Source organism: Chiloscyllium plagiosum, unplaced genomic scaffold (assembly GCF_037043375.1).
Source record: "Chiloscyllium plagiosum isolate Xiang-an unplaced genomic scaffold, Cpla_swu_hap1 HiC_scaffold_3, whole genome shotgun sequence".
Taxonomy (NCBI): domain Eukaryota; kingdom Metazoa; phylum Chordata; class Chondrichthyes; order Orectolobiformes; family Hemiscylliidae; genus Chiloscyllium; species Chiloscyllium plagiosum.
The window spans coordinates 145052961-145067553 of record NW_028270141.1 but is presented as its reverse complement, the minus strand read 5'-3'; the positions used below and the strand labels follow the sequence as shown (position 1 = coordinate 145067553).

The 14593-nt window shown below is 45.0% G+C and overlaps 1 protein-coding gene across 1 annotated transcript in view; it reads right to left on the bottom strand.

Annotated features, from left to right (window-relative positions):
* The window catches only part of rsph9 (radial spoke head component 9), a 77871-nt gene that overhangs the window by 42838 nt on the left and 20440 nt on the right, over positions 1–14593 (bottom strand). The window contains exons 2-4 of the mRNA XM_043687257.2: positions 9307–9460; positions 7799–7928; positions 3121–3267 (exon numbers count right to left, since the gene is read on the bottom strand). Coding sequence (XP_043543192.2) covers positions 3121–3267; positions 7799–7928; positions 9307–9460 — 431 coding nt within the window. The remainder of the gene's footprint in view (positions 1–3120; positions 3268–7798; positions 7929–9306; positions 9461–14593) is intronic.

The window sequence follows — 14593 nt, the reverse complement described above, 5'->3', positions numbered from 1 at the left end:
CTGCAGTAGACCTGAGACAGAAATTTTGGCATGGAAACCTGGTGGTTGTATTATTGTGGCAGGCAACTGGAAGCTCTGGATCATTTTTACAGACAGAACGCAAGTGTACCACAAAGTAGTCACCCTGTCTGCATTTTGTCTTCCTGAGATAGAAGAGCTCTCAGTGTGAGCAATGAATATGGTTAATCAGAATGAGTGAAGTGCAAGTAATTTGCTGTTTCACCTGGAAGGTGTGCATGGGGCCTTCATTAGTGAGGAGGGTGGAGATAAATGTGTTTCCATGCAAGTCTTTACACCCCTAATGTCCAGTCTTTGCGACTTTTTATTTTAATTTCTGACGCATGTGATTTGGTGCTGGTTTCATACAGAGAAAAAAAGAGCTTATGCAAACACGTGTATTACTGTTTAATACATGGAAACAATAATTACCATGATGATATGGTGATTTTTAGGTCATAAGACCATAACATATAGGAACAGAATTAGGCCCCATCAAGTCTACTCCACTATTCGATCACGGCTGATATGTTTCTCAACCCATTCTCCTGCCTTCTCCCTGTAACCTTTGAACATCTTACCAATAAAGAATCTATCTAGATCTGTTTTAAATATCCTCAATCTCTCGGTTTCCACAGCCCTCTGCAGCAATGAGTTCCACAGATTAACCATCCTCTGGCTGAAGAAATTCCTCCTCATCTCAGTTCTAAAGGGTCATCCCTTTATACTGAGGCAGTGCCCTTGGGTCTTAGACTCCCCTACTCGTGGAAACATCTTCTCCACACCCACTCTATCCAGGCCTCTCAGTATTCTGTAAGTTTCAATCAGATCATCCCCTCATCCTTCAAAACTTCATCGAGTACAGACCCAGAATTGTCAACTACTCCTCATATGACAAGCCCTTCATCCCCAGGATCATTCTTGTAAAGCTCCTTTGGATCCTCTCCACTTCCTTAGGTATGGGGCCCAAAACTGCTCAAAATATTCCAACTGCGGTCTGACCAGATCCTTATACAGGTCTCAGCAGTACTCTTGCTATACTTTGCTCTGGTATTCTAGCCCTCTTGAAATGAATGCTAACATTGTCTTTGCCTTCCTAACTGCCAAATGAACCTGCATGTTAACCTTAAGAGAATCCTGAACTTGGACTCCCAAGACTCTTTGTGCTTCAGACCTCTGAAGTCTTTCCCCGTTTAGGAGACAGTCTATGTCTTGATTCTTCCTACCAAGGCAAATAACCTCACATGTTCCCACACTGCATTCCATCTGTCTCTTCTTTGCCCACACTCCTATCCTGTCCAAGTCCTTCTGAAGCCTCCCTGCCCCCTTATCATTATCTGTGAAATAAATTGAATTTTCTTTCTTTATAAGACCATTAGACTTAGGAGCAAAAGTCGGCCTTTTAGCCCATCGAGCCTGCTCTGCCATCCAATGAGATCATGGCCGATCTGATAATCCTCAACTCCACCTTCCTGCCTTTTCCCCATAACCACTTAGTCCCTTACTGATTAAAAACTTGTATCAGCCTTGAATATACTTTAATGACACAACCGCAACAGCCCTTTGTGCTAAAAAATTCCACAGGTTCACTACCTTCTGAGGGTAGAAGAAATTTCTCCTCACCTTTGCCTTAAATATCTGACACTATTCTGAGGTCTTAACCCTTGGCTTAGACTTCCTACAAAAGAAACCAACCTTTCTGCATCTACCCTGTTAAGTCTCTAAGAATCTTGCATGTTTCAATAAGGTCACCACTCATTCTTATATGGGTCCAATCTGTTCAATCTTTCCTCATAGGCCAGTCCCTCCTTACCTATCAGTCTCGCAAACATTCTCTGTACTGCCTCCAATGCCAGTACATCTTTTCTTAGATAAAGGACCCAAAACTGTTCACAGTATTTTAGTTATGGTCTGACTAATGCCATATACAGCTTTAGCAAAGTCTCCCTATTTTAACATGCCATTCCTTTTTAAATAAGGCCAATATTTGAGTTGCCTTCCCTGTTATCTGCCAAATTTAGATGCTAGCTTTTTATGATTCATTGACGGAAACTTCCAAATCCCTCTATTCTGCAGTCTTTCTCAATTTGAATAATATTCAGCTCTTTTAATCTTCCTGTGAAAAAGCATAAATTCAGTTTCCTACATTATACTTCATCTGCCAGCTTTTTACCCGCTCACTTAACCTGTCTATATTTCTCTCCTAGATTCTTTGACAACCTCACCAATTGCCTTTCCATCTATTTCTATGTCATCTGCAAACTTGGTAATAGTACATTCACTTTTATCATTCAAGTCATTAATATACAGCATATACTGACCTCTGAGCCAGAAAGCCTGGATTCAAGTGTGATCTGCTCCAAACGTACATCCAACTGGGTATTTTGTGAATTTGTTGGTGGTTTTATTTATATTAAAGCAAAGAGCTTCTTCCCCGTGGAATGGTTAGCTTTTGGGCATGGAAATGTACAAACTGCCATTTGAGCTAACCTATTGATTTACAATAATATCTTTGTAAATCCCTGACAATCTTTTGCTGATTAATTCAACTCCTGGATTTCCGTCTATTAAACAGGTTAGGTAGATCTTTGTTTGATAAATCAGTTATGGGTCATGGGGACGGTCAGAAAAGTCGAATGAGGTCCACAGTCAAATCCGTTGTAATCTTATTGACCATGGAGAAAGGCTAGATGGGCCAAACAGTCTATTCCTGCTCCTATTTCTATGATCTTAGAAAATGGCTGATTTATATCTTAACTTCATTTATCTGCCTCAGCTTGCTTCTATTCTATTAATTTCACTTTTTAAAAGTCCAATTGATTCCCAGACTCAACAGTTTTTCTGTAAAGTTCTACATTTCCAATATCCTTTGTGTGAAGAAATGCTTTATAACTTTACACCTGAAATTCCTAGCTTAACTTTAAGGTTATGGCCCCTTGTTCAGGATTGCTCAACTGCAGGAATTAATTTATTTTTCTGACCCTATCGAATGGTTTAGTTATGTTAAGCACCTCAGTTGGATCACCCTCTTTATCAAGAGGGCACAAGACTAATCTGTATAACCTGTTTCCATAATTTAATTCTTTCAGCTCCATAGATTTGGAAGACGTTTCAGTGATGTACCTTTTAACTCGTCATCTTCAAGAGAATTGAGAAAGTCAATTGAATCCTCCAAATTGGCTTGCAACAGCTGTGACTTCTTCTTCAGAATGACAGGCTCAGTGAAGTGAAGATAGGATTGCAACTTCCCAGCCTCGGTAACCGACAAACCTGAGGGTAAATGCAAGGTGGACAATGCTATTAAACTGATAGCACCACTGTACTTGGATGAGCCCTTGAAGTGTAATGCCATTAAAGATTACAGGCGTAGCATGGCAAAGTAGTGGTGTAATTTTTGTGGTGCAGACATGGACCAAATAGCCTCCTCTGTAATATGTGATTCTATGATTCTAGGCACATTATCAAAAGCAGTTGAAGAAACTATTGCAAACAGAAACATGTAACCCAGAATGGAAATATTTGTAGATGCTGGAATCTTGTTTTGAAAACAAAAATACTGGAAATCACAGCGGGTCAGGCAGCATCTATGGAAAGAGAGCAAATTAATGTTTCGAATCTAGACGACTTCACCGAAGCTGGACTAGATAAGGAGGCTACCTAGTTGGGACTAAGGAAGAGTAGCATAGTAGGTAGGTACCTTAGAGTTATAATTTTGATGGACTGTTAAGGAAAGCAATAAACTTTTCTGAAATCTTTTCATGGAGGTGTGGAAAGACTTTAGTTGGGGGGGGGGGGGGGGGGGCAATGACTTTGCGGATTCCACCTCTAGTTTCCAGTGGTGCTAATGAGATTTACATTGATTTCTGAAGGCTGGCAGCAATGTTGTCTGTAACCTACGCAACCCTAAAACATTTTCCATTGGTATCAATAAGTAACTCGTGGGTCTCACAGAGCTGCCTGCCCACAGGAACTGACCCAAGAAGCGTGCCATCTAAGCAACTGCCCACCAGGGGCCAGTAACATACGTGTTGAACAGATTGTGTCAGAGGAGATAATTCCTAATAGGACAATCAGGTATGGGGCATGAATAGGTCTGGCTGAGTGGCCGTTTTCCTACTTTGCTTGGTCGTGGAAGAGTTGAAAGTCCAGGTAGAATCTCTCCAAGGGTCTAGGACATTACCTCATACAATACAATATTAAATATAAACTAACAAAATGGGTGGCACGGTGGCACAGTGGTTAGCACTGCTGCCTCACAGCGCCAGAGACCCAGGTTCAATTCCCGCCTCAGGCGACTGACTGTGTGGAGTTTGCACATTCTCTCCGTGTCTGCGTGGGTTTCCTCCGGGTGCTCCGGTTTCCTCCCACAGTCCAAAAATGTGCAGGTTAGATGAATTGACCATGCTAAATCGCCCGTAGTGTTAGGTGAATGGTTAAATGTATGGAAATGGGTCTGGGTGGGTTGCGCTTCAGGGGGTTGGTGTGGACTTGTTGGGCCAAACGGCCTGTTTCCACACTGTAAGTAATCTAATCATTGACAATAGCAACAATATAAACACTTCCTGCCTTTCTTTTGGCTATAGAGTCCTTGAATCTTTACATTTTGTACAGTAAAACAGCTCCCATAATTTTAATGCTTCTTCAACAGCACCTCCCAAACCTGTGAAACTACCACCTACAACAACCAAGGTAGCAGATACATAGAATATCCAGTATAACTCTCACACTGACAGCTACCCAAAAATATGTGGAAAATTGCCCAGGTACAAAAGCAGGACAAATCCAACCCAGCCAATTACCAATCATCAGTATACCCTCAATCATGAATACAGTGCTGGAAGATGTCATCAGCAGTTCTACCAAGCACAATTGCTCACCAACACTCAGTTCAGGTTCCGGCAGGGCACTCTGCTTCTAATCTCATTATAGCCTTGGTCCAAACATAGATTCGAGAGAAAGTGAGGGCTGCAGATGCTGGAGATCAGAGCTGAAAATGTGTTGCTGGAAAAACGCAGCAGGTCAGGCAGCATCCAAGGAACAGGAGAATCTTCAGGAATGAGGAAAGTGTTTCCAGCAGGCTAAGATAAAAGGTAAGGAGGAGGGACTTGGGGGAGAGGCTTTGGAAATGCGATAGGTGGAGGGAGGTCAAGGTGAGGGTGATAGGCCGGAGTGGGGTGGGGGGCGGAGAGGTCAGGAAGATGATTGCAGGTTAGGAAGGCAGTGCTGAGTTCAAAGGATTTGACTGAGACAAGGTGGGGGGAGGGGAAATGAGGAAACTGGAGAAATCTGAGTTCATCCCTTGTGGTTGGAGGGTTCCTAGGCAGAAGATGAGGCACTCTTCCTCCAACCGTCGTGTTGCTATGGTCTGGCAATGGAGGAGTCCAAGGACCTGCATGTCCTTGGTGGAGTGGGAGGGGGAGTTAAAGTGTTGGGCTACGGGGTGGTTGGGTTGGTTGGTCCGGGTGTCCCAGAGGTGTTCTCTGAAACGTTCCGCAAGTAGGCGACCTGTCTCCCCAATATATAGAAGGCCACATCGGGTGCAGCGGATGCAATAGATGATGTGTGTGGAGGTGTAGGTGAATTTGTGGCGGATATAGAAGTGTCCCTTGGGGCCTTGGAGGGAAGTAAGGGGGGGGAGGTGTGGGCGCAAGTTTTGCAATTCTTGCGGTTGCAGGGGAAAGTGCCAGGAGTGGAGGTTGGGTTGGTGGGGGGCGTGGACCTGACGAGGGAGTCACGGAGGGAGTGGTCTTTTCGGAACGCTGATAGGGGAGGGGAGGGAAATATATCCCTGGTGGTGGGGTCCGTTTGGAGGTGGTGGAAATGGTGGCGGATGATACGTTGTACATGGAGGTTGGTGGGGTGGTAGGTGAGGACCAGTGGGGTTCTGTCCTGGTGGTGGTTGGAGGGGCGGGGCTCAAGGGCGGAGGAGCGGGAAGTGGAAGAGATGCGGTGGAGGGCATCACCGACTACGTCTGGCGGGAAATTGCGGTCCTTGAAGAAGGAGGCCATCTGGGTTGTACGGTTTTGGAACTGGTCCTCCTGGGAGCAGATGCGGCGGAGACAAAGGAATTGGGAATATGGAATGGCGTTTTTACAGGGGGCAGGGTGGGAGGATTAAAGAGCTGAATTCCAGAAGTGAGGGGAGAATGACTGCCCTTGACATCAAGACCATGTTTGACCGAGTGTGGCATCATACAGTCACAGGGGTCTACAGCATAGGGAAAGACCCTTCAGCACCTTGTGTCTGCACCAGTCAAGAACAACTACCTAAGTAATCTAATCTAATCTAACTATTCTATCACATTTTCAATACTTGGCCCCTAACACTACATGCCTTCACATTACAAGTACACAGTCAAATACTTTGTAAATGTTATGAGGTTTTCTGCCTTTATACCTTACAGGCAGTGAGTTCCAGATTCCCACCACCCTCTAGGTGAATTTTTTTTCCTGACATCCCTTCTAAACCTCCTGTCGTTTACCTTAAATTTATATCCCCTGGTCACTGATACTTCCACCAAGGGTGAATGTTCCTTCCTGTCTAACTTTCTATGCCCTTCGAAATTTTATACATCTCAATTGTGACTCCCCCCAGTCTCCTCTGCTCCAAGGAAAACAATGCCATTTTAGATATTTTCTAACTAACCTGTTTCGAGACATAATTACACACCTCTGAAGCAGGTGGGATTTGAAGTTGGGACAACCCTGATCCATCAGATCTCCCTTAATAACTTTAAAAAAAGCAGGAATCAATGGGAATCGGTGAATGTTCCCAACTGGTTGGAGTCACATAGGAAGATGGCTGTGGTTGTTGGAAGTAAACCATCTCCGCTCCAAGACATTTCTGCAGGAGTTTCTCAAGGTAGTGTCCAAGGCCAAACCATCTTCAGCTGCTTCATCAATGGCCTTCCCTCCATCACAAGGTGAGAAGTGGGGATGTTCCCTATTGATTGCACAATTTTCAACACCATTCTCTGATACTGAAGCAGTCCATGTCCAAACACAGCAAGATCTCGACAATATTCAGGCTTGGACTGACAAGTAGCAAGTAACATTCATGACACAAAAATACCAGGCAGTGAAATCAAGAAAGAATCTAATCATTGTCCCTTGTCATCACTAAATCCCCCACTATTAACATCTGGGGGGTTACCACTGGGCAGGACTAGTCATAAAAGTACTGCGGCTACAAGAAGACGTCAGATGCAAGGAAGCTTGAAGCAAGTAACTCACGTCATGACTCTTCAAAGCCTGAACACAATCTACGTGGTACAAGTCAGGAGTGTGATGGGATGCCCCCCACTTGCCTGCATGAGTGCAGCTCCAACAACACTCAAGAGGTTTGATTGGTACCAAATCCACAAACATTGACTCTCTCCACCACAGACACTCAGTAGCAACAGTAAGCACCGTCTACAAGATGCATTGCAGAAATTCACTAATGCTACTTAGACAGCACCTTCCAAACCCATGACCACTTACACTGAGAAGGACAAGGACATGGGAACACCATCACCTGGAATTTCTCCTCCAAGTCACTCACCATTCTGACTTGGAAATATATCACTGTTTGTTCACTGTCACCGGATCAAAACCCTGGAATTCCCTCTCTAACACATTGTGGGTGTACCTATAGCACATGGACTGCAGTGGTTCAAGAAAGCAGTTCACCTTCTTAAGGACAAATAGGGATGAGCAATGAATACTGGCCAGCCAGCCACACCCACATCCCGTGACTGAATTAAAAAAAAAGTTTGACTTCATTCCACCAAGTGAAATTTAAACTTTAAAGACTAGTTACCTCCAAAACTCCTGTTTTTGTGGATTTGCTCAAGAGGTGTCTTGATAAAAGCACCCCTAGGAACTATTGCAGCTTCTCTGTTTATTTGTTCAATTGTAGATGTCAAGCGTTCTTCCTCTTTTACCTTTAGCTATAACAGAAATACATGTATATTTTAAAAAACCCTGATGATCATAAATTACAATTTTTGTTCATCAATCATGTCTGTCTTTGTTGACTTCTGCTGGTATCTTGTCTCTGAGACCATTGATTATTCTCATTTACTAACCTCCAAATGGCCACCTGACTATATCTCTGATTCCAGACCAGAGCCTGAGTCTGCTAATCATCTGCCACTGGATGTTAGGATTTCACAAGCTATTCAACCTATCTCCCCACAGCTCACCATCGCTTCCCTCTCCCATTTCACAGTTTGTAGCAGATACTTTGATCATCATGGTCCTGCAGTCTGGAATTCTCTTCCTAAACCCCTCTGCTTTGTGATTTCTTCCTTCTTCAGTGGTAATGCCACTGGATGCACAATCCAAAATCTCAGGCCCTATGTCCTGGGGATATGGATTTGAACACCGTCATGGCAACAGTGAAATTTGAATTAATTCTGGAAAAAAGGCCTGGCCTAGTGGTGGCTATGTAACCATTGGGAATTGATGTAAAAAAACTATCTGGATCACTCATGCCTTTTAGGGAAGGAATTCTGCTGTCCTTACCTGGTCTGACCATCATATGACTCCAGACTTGTAGCAATATTGTTGTCTCCTAACTGTCCTCTGGGCAATTAGGAAAGGCAATAAATTCTGGTCTAACCACATTCTACGAACAAATAGAAAAAGTCTGTTGAAAAATCTGCAGAATCCATCTATCTATTCTTTTGGTCATCCCCCGTCCCCTTTTTAAGCACCTAATGATATTTTGCTGTATCCGAGGTGTTACACCAGTAGAATTTCTTCTTTATTATTCTCCAACTTTCTTTCACATCTTTCCCTGAATACAAGTGTTCAATGGTTGGTGACTGCCATCAAGTACAACTTGTTTGTTAATTTGTTAATGGTTGAGTACAGAAACTGAGAGTTTGTGGTTTGTCTGATTGTGAAATGCATCAGCAACCTCCACATGAGCAGTTTCCATCAAAAGTGGGAATCCGATTCAAAAGCTGATGTTAGTTAATTTTCCTTCGTACATGGGCTTTGGGTGTTCTTGGAAAGGCTGACATTTCTTGTCCATCACTAAATTGCCCTTGATCTGATTGCTCTCCAATATGGCCTAGAGAGCTAGTCAACAGTCAACCTGAATCGAGAGTCACATGGAGGCCAGACCAGATGGGGATGATCAGATTTCCATTCCTAAAGGACATTTATGAACCAGATGAGTTTTTAATGCTTATCAACATTGATTGTATGGACACCATTAGACATGCCATTTTCTGATTCCAAATTTCACAGAATTCAAATTGCACAGTGTACCACAGGGAATTACTATATTGCTGGTTCAAGTCAAACTCATACACTAACCTCCAAACTGGCCATTTCTTCATCACTTTTCTTAACCGTTATGGTGTCGTACTCATGAGAAGGATCACCCATGAAACGACCTTTAACCCGCATGGATCTCTCTATCATCTCGTCTGATGCTGGGGGAAGTAATTTCCAATCCATGCAGTTTAAACTGTGTAAAAAAAGAAAATACCACTTTTTATTTCTTTAGCGGAGGTGAATATAACAAAACAGAATGTCACTCTAACCACTGTTGGACTTGTCGTTGTCACATGGAGCTTTATTTAAGACGTTATTAATCCTTCCTCACATTAGATTGTGAGAGACCTCTCATTATTTCAGAATTCTTACATTACCCAAAACTAGGAAATCTCCTAAAATACTGCAAGATTACTATCAACAATATTGTTTTTGATACTAACGTGTTTAATTTTGTCTGATCCATTAAGAACACTTCTCAGGAACTAGATATTCCCTTAGATCAACTGAAAGTCAATTGTGGAGGATTTTTAAAAAATCATTCTTCAGGCATGGCTATCTGAAGTATGAAAGGAATATTCTGGGCTGAAGGACTTGTAGTATTATTAGTGGATTTTCTAGATCTATTCAAAATCGTAAATTTGTGCAAATTATGCTGTATTAGGAACTTTAAATACTGTGGTATTGCTGGCAGTAAATGAAAGGCTATGATGTTACTAATGGTTAGTTTTTGGAAAGCACTGGCAAAGTGTAGGACACTGGAAAGTAAAGTGTGAGATAGACCAGACAGAAACCTGGGAGAATGTCTGGGTAGACAGCAGTTGTCCGAGGAAAGAATTGAGGATATAGGAGAAGGATGGTTGAAGTAGATTGCCAAGGAAGAAAGTGATCAATGGGAACAGTGAGTAGTTTGAGGAGGATGTCATTGGTTATGAGAATGAACTGTTAACCTGGAGCATCATTCCTGAGCGAATCCGAATTTTCCTTGGTGCTAGTTGAACAGCCCTCAAATAATTAACCTTTGCTGTAAAAGCGAGTAACTTTGAAAACAGAAACTAACTAAAAATAAATACTTGCAGAACAGAATGCCGTGGTACGCCATTCCCAGATATAGCGATCTCAATAGACAATTGACAATAGATAATAGACAATAGGTGCAGGAGTAGGCCATTCTGCCCTTCGAGCCAGCACCACCATTCATTATGATCATGGCTGATCATCCTCAATCAGTATCCTGTTCCTGCCTTATCCCCATAACCCCAGATTCCACTATCCTTAAGAGCTCTCTCCAATCTCTGCTTGCACATGCGCAGAATACAACATCGTGGTATGCCATTCCCGGATAGAGCGATCGCTCCTTGCGCATTAACAGAATACAACAGCGTGGTATGCCGTTCCCGGAAACAGCAATCTCTGCGTGCGCAGAACACAACGGTGTGGTATGCCATTCCCAGGCACAGCGATCTCTGTGTGTGCAGAACACAACGGCGTGGTACACCGATCCCAGAAACAGCAATCTCTGCATGCGCAGAACAAAAGGGCGTGGTACACCGTTCCAGAAACAGCGATATCTGCATGCGCAGAACAAAAGGGCGTGGTACACCGATCCCAGAATCAGCGATATCTGCATGCACAGAACACAAAGGCGTGGAACACCGTTCCCAGAATCAGCGATCTCTGCATGCACAGAACAAAAGGGCGTGGTACACCGTTCCCAGAAACAGCGATCTCTGCATGCGCAGAACAAAAGGGCGTGGTACACTGATCCCAGAAACAGCAATCTCTGCATGCGCAGAACAAAAGGGCGTGGTACACCGATCCCAGAAACAGCGATATCTGCATGCACAGAACAAAAGGGCGTGGTACACCGATCCCAGAAACAGCGATATCTGCATGCGCAGAACAAAAGGGCGTGGTACACCGATCCCAGAATCAGCGATATCTGCATGCACAGAACACAAAGGCGTGGTACACCGTTCCCAGAATCAGCGATCTCTGCATGCGCAGAACAAAAGGGCGTGGTACACCGATCCCAGAAACAGCGATCTCTGCATGCGCAGAACAAAAGGGCGTGGTACACAAATCCCAGAAACAGCGATATCTGCATGCGCAGAACAAAAGGGCGTGGTACACCGATCCCAGAAACAGCAATCTCTGCATGCGCAGAACAAAAGGGCGTGGTACACCGATCCCAGAAACAGCGATATCTGCATGCACAGAACAAAAGGGCGTGGTACACCGATCCCAGAATCAGCGATATCTGCATGCACAGAACACAAAGGCGTGGTACACCGTTCCCAGAATCAGCGATCTCTGCATGCGCAGAACAAAAGGGCGTGGTACACCGATCCCAGAAACAGCGATCTCTGCATGCGCAGAACAAAAGGGCGTGGTACACTGATCCCGGAAACAGCAATCTCTGCATGCGCAGAACACAATGGTGTGGTACACTGTTCCCAGAAACAGCGATCTCTGCATGCGCAGAACACAATGGTGTGGTACACCATTCCTGCATACAGCAATCTCTGCATGAGCAGAACACAACGGTGTGGTACACCTTTCTAGGAAACAGCAATCTCTGCATGCGCATGTGCAGAACACAACAGCGTAGTACACTGTTCCCGGAAACAGCGATCTCTGCATGCGCAGAACACAATGGCGTGGTACACTATTCCCGGAAACAGCGATTTCTGCATGCGCAGAACACAACAGCATGGTACACTGTTCCCAGAAACAGAAATCTCTGCATGCGCAGAACACAATGCCTTAGTACACCGTTCCTGCATACAGTGATCTCTGCATGCGCATGTGCAGAACACAATGGTGTGGTACACTGTTCCCGGAAATAGCGATCTCTGCTTGCACATGTGCAGAACACAATGCCATGGTACACCGATCCCGGAAACAGCAATCTCTGCATGCACAGAACACAGTGACGTGGTACACCGTTCCCGGAAACAACAATCACTGCATGCACAGAACACAACGGCATGGTACACCGTTTCGGCATACAGCAATCTCTGCTTGTGCATGCTCAGAACACAATGGCGTGATACACCGTTCCTAGAAACAGTGATCTCTGCATGCGCAGAACACTGGTGTGGTATGCCATTCCTGGATACAGCAATCTTTGTGTGCACAGAACACAATGGTGTGGTACACTGTTCCTGGAAACAGCAATCTCTGCATATGCAGAACACAACGGTGTGGTACTCCGTTCTTAGAAACAGCAATCTCTGCATGCGCAGAACACAATGACGTGGTACGCCATTCCCAGAAACAACAATCTCTGCATACGCAGAACACAACGGCATGGTACACCGTTCTTAGAAACAGCAATCTCTGCATGCGCAGAACACAATGGTGTGGTATGCCGTTCCTGGATACTGCAATCTCTATGTGCACAGAACACAATGGCGTGGTACACCATTGCCGGAAACAGCGATCTCTGCATGCGCAGAACATAATGGTGTGGTACACCTTTCCCGGATACAGCGATCTCTGCTTGCACATGTGCAGAACACAATGCCATGGTACACCGATCCCGGAAACAGCAATCTCTGCATGCGCAGAACACAACAGTGTGGTACACCGTTCCCGGAAACAGCAATCTCTGCATGCACAGAACACAGTGACGTGGTACACCGTTCCCGGAAACAACAATCACTGCATGCACAGAACACAACGGCATGGTACACCGTTTCGGCATACAGCAATCTCTGCTTGTGCATGCTCAGAACACAATGGCGTGATACACCGTTCCTAGAAACAGTGATCTCTGCATGCGCAGAACACTGGTGTGGTATGCCATTCCTGGATACAGCAATCTTTGTGTGCACAGAACACAATGGTGTGGTACACCGTTCCCGGAAACAGCAATCTCTGCATATGCAGAACACAACGGTGTGGTACTCCGTTCTTAGAAACAGCAATCTCTGCATGCGCAGAACACAATGACGTGGTACACCATTCCCAGAAACAACAATCTCTGCATACGCAGAACACAACGGCATGGTACACCGTTCTTAGAAACAGCAATCTCTGCATGCGCAGAACACAATGACGTGGTACACCATTCCCAGAAACAACAATCTCTGCATGTGCAGAACACAATGGCGTGGTTCACCGTGCCCGGATACAGCGATCTCTGCTTGCACATGCGCAAAACACAATGGTGTGGTATGCCGTTCCTGGATACAGCAATCTCTGCGTGCACAGAACACAAACTCGTGGCACATCGTTCCCAGAAACAGCAATCTCTGCATGCGCAGAACACAACGGTGCGGTATGCCATTCCCAGATACAGCGATCTCTGCATGCACAGAACACAATGGTGTGGTACACCGTTCCCAGAAACAGCGATCTCTGCATGTACAGAACACAATGGTGTGGTACACCGTTCCTGGAAACAGCAATCTCTGCATGCGCAGAACACAATGGCGTGGTACACCATTCCCAGAAACAGCGATCTCTCCATGTGCAGAACACAACACCATGGTACACCATTCCCAGAAATAGCGATCTCTGCATGCGCAGAACACAATGGCGTGGTACACCGTTCTTGGAAACAGCAATCTCTGCATGCACATGTGCAGAACACAACAGCGTGGTACACCGTTCCCGGAAACATCGATCTCTGCATGCGCAGAACACAATGGCGTGGTACACTGTTCCCGAAAACAGCGATCTCTGCGTGCGCAGAACACAACAGCATGGCACACCGTTCCCAGAAACAGCAATCTCTGCTTGCGCAGAACACAATGGCGTGGTACACTGTTCCTGGAAACAACGATCTCTGCATGTGCAGAACACAACAGCATGGTACACTGTTCACAGAAACAGCAATCTCTGCATGTGCAGAACACAATGGCGTGGTACACCATTCCCGAAAACAGCAATCTCTGCATGTGCAGAACACAATGGTGTGGTACACCGTTCCCGGAAACAGCAATCTCTGCATGTGCAGAACACAATGGCGTGGTACACCATTCCCGAAAACAGCAATCTCTGCATGTGCAGAACACAATGGTGTGGTACACCGTTCCCGGAAACAGCAATCTCTGCATGTGCAGAACACAACAGCATGGTACACCGTTCACAGAAACAGCGATCTCTGCATGCGCAGAACACAACAGCGTGGTACACCATTCCTGTATACAGTGATCTCTGCATGAGCATGCGCAGAACACAATGGTGTGGTATGCCGTTCCTGGATACAGCAATCTCTATGTGCACAGAACACAATGGCGTGGTACACCATTGCCGGAAACAGCGATCTCTGCATGCGCAGAACAAAATGGTGTGGTACACCTTTCCCGGATACAGC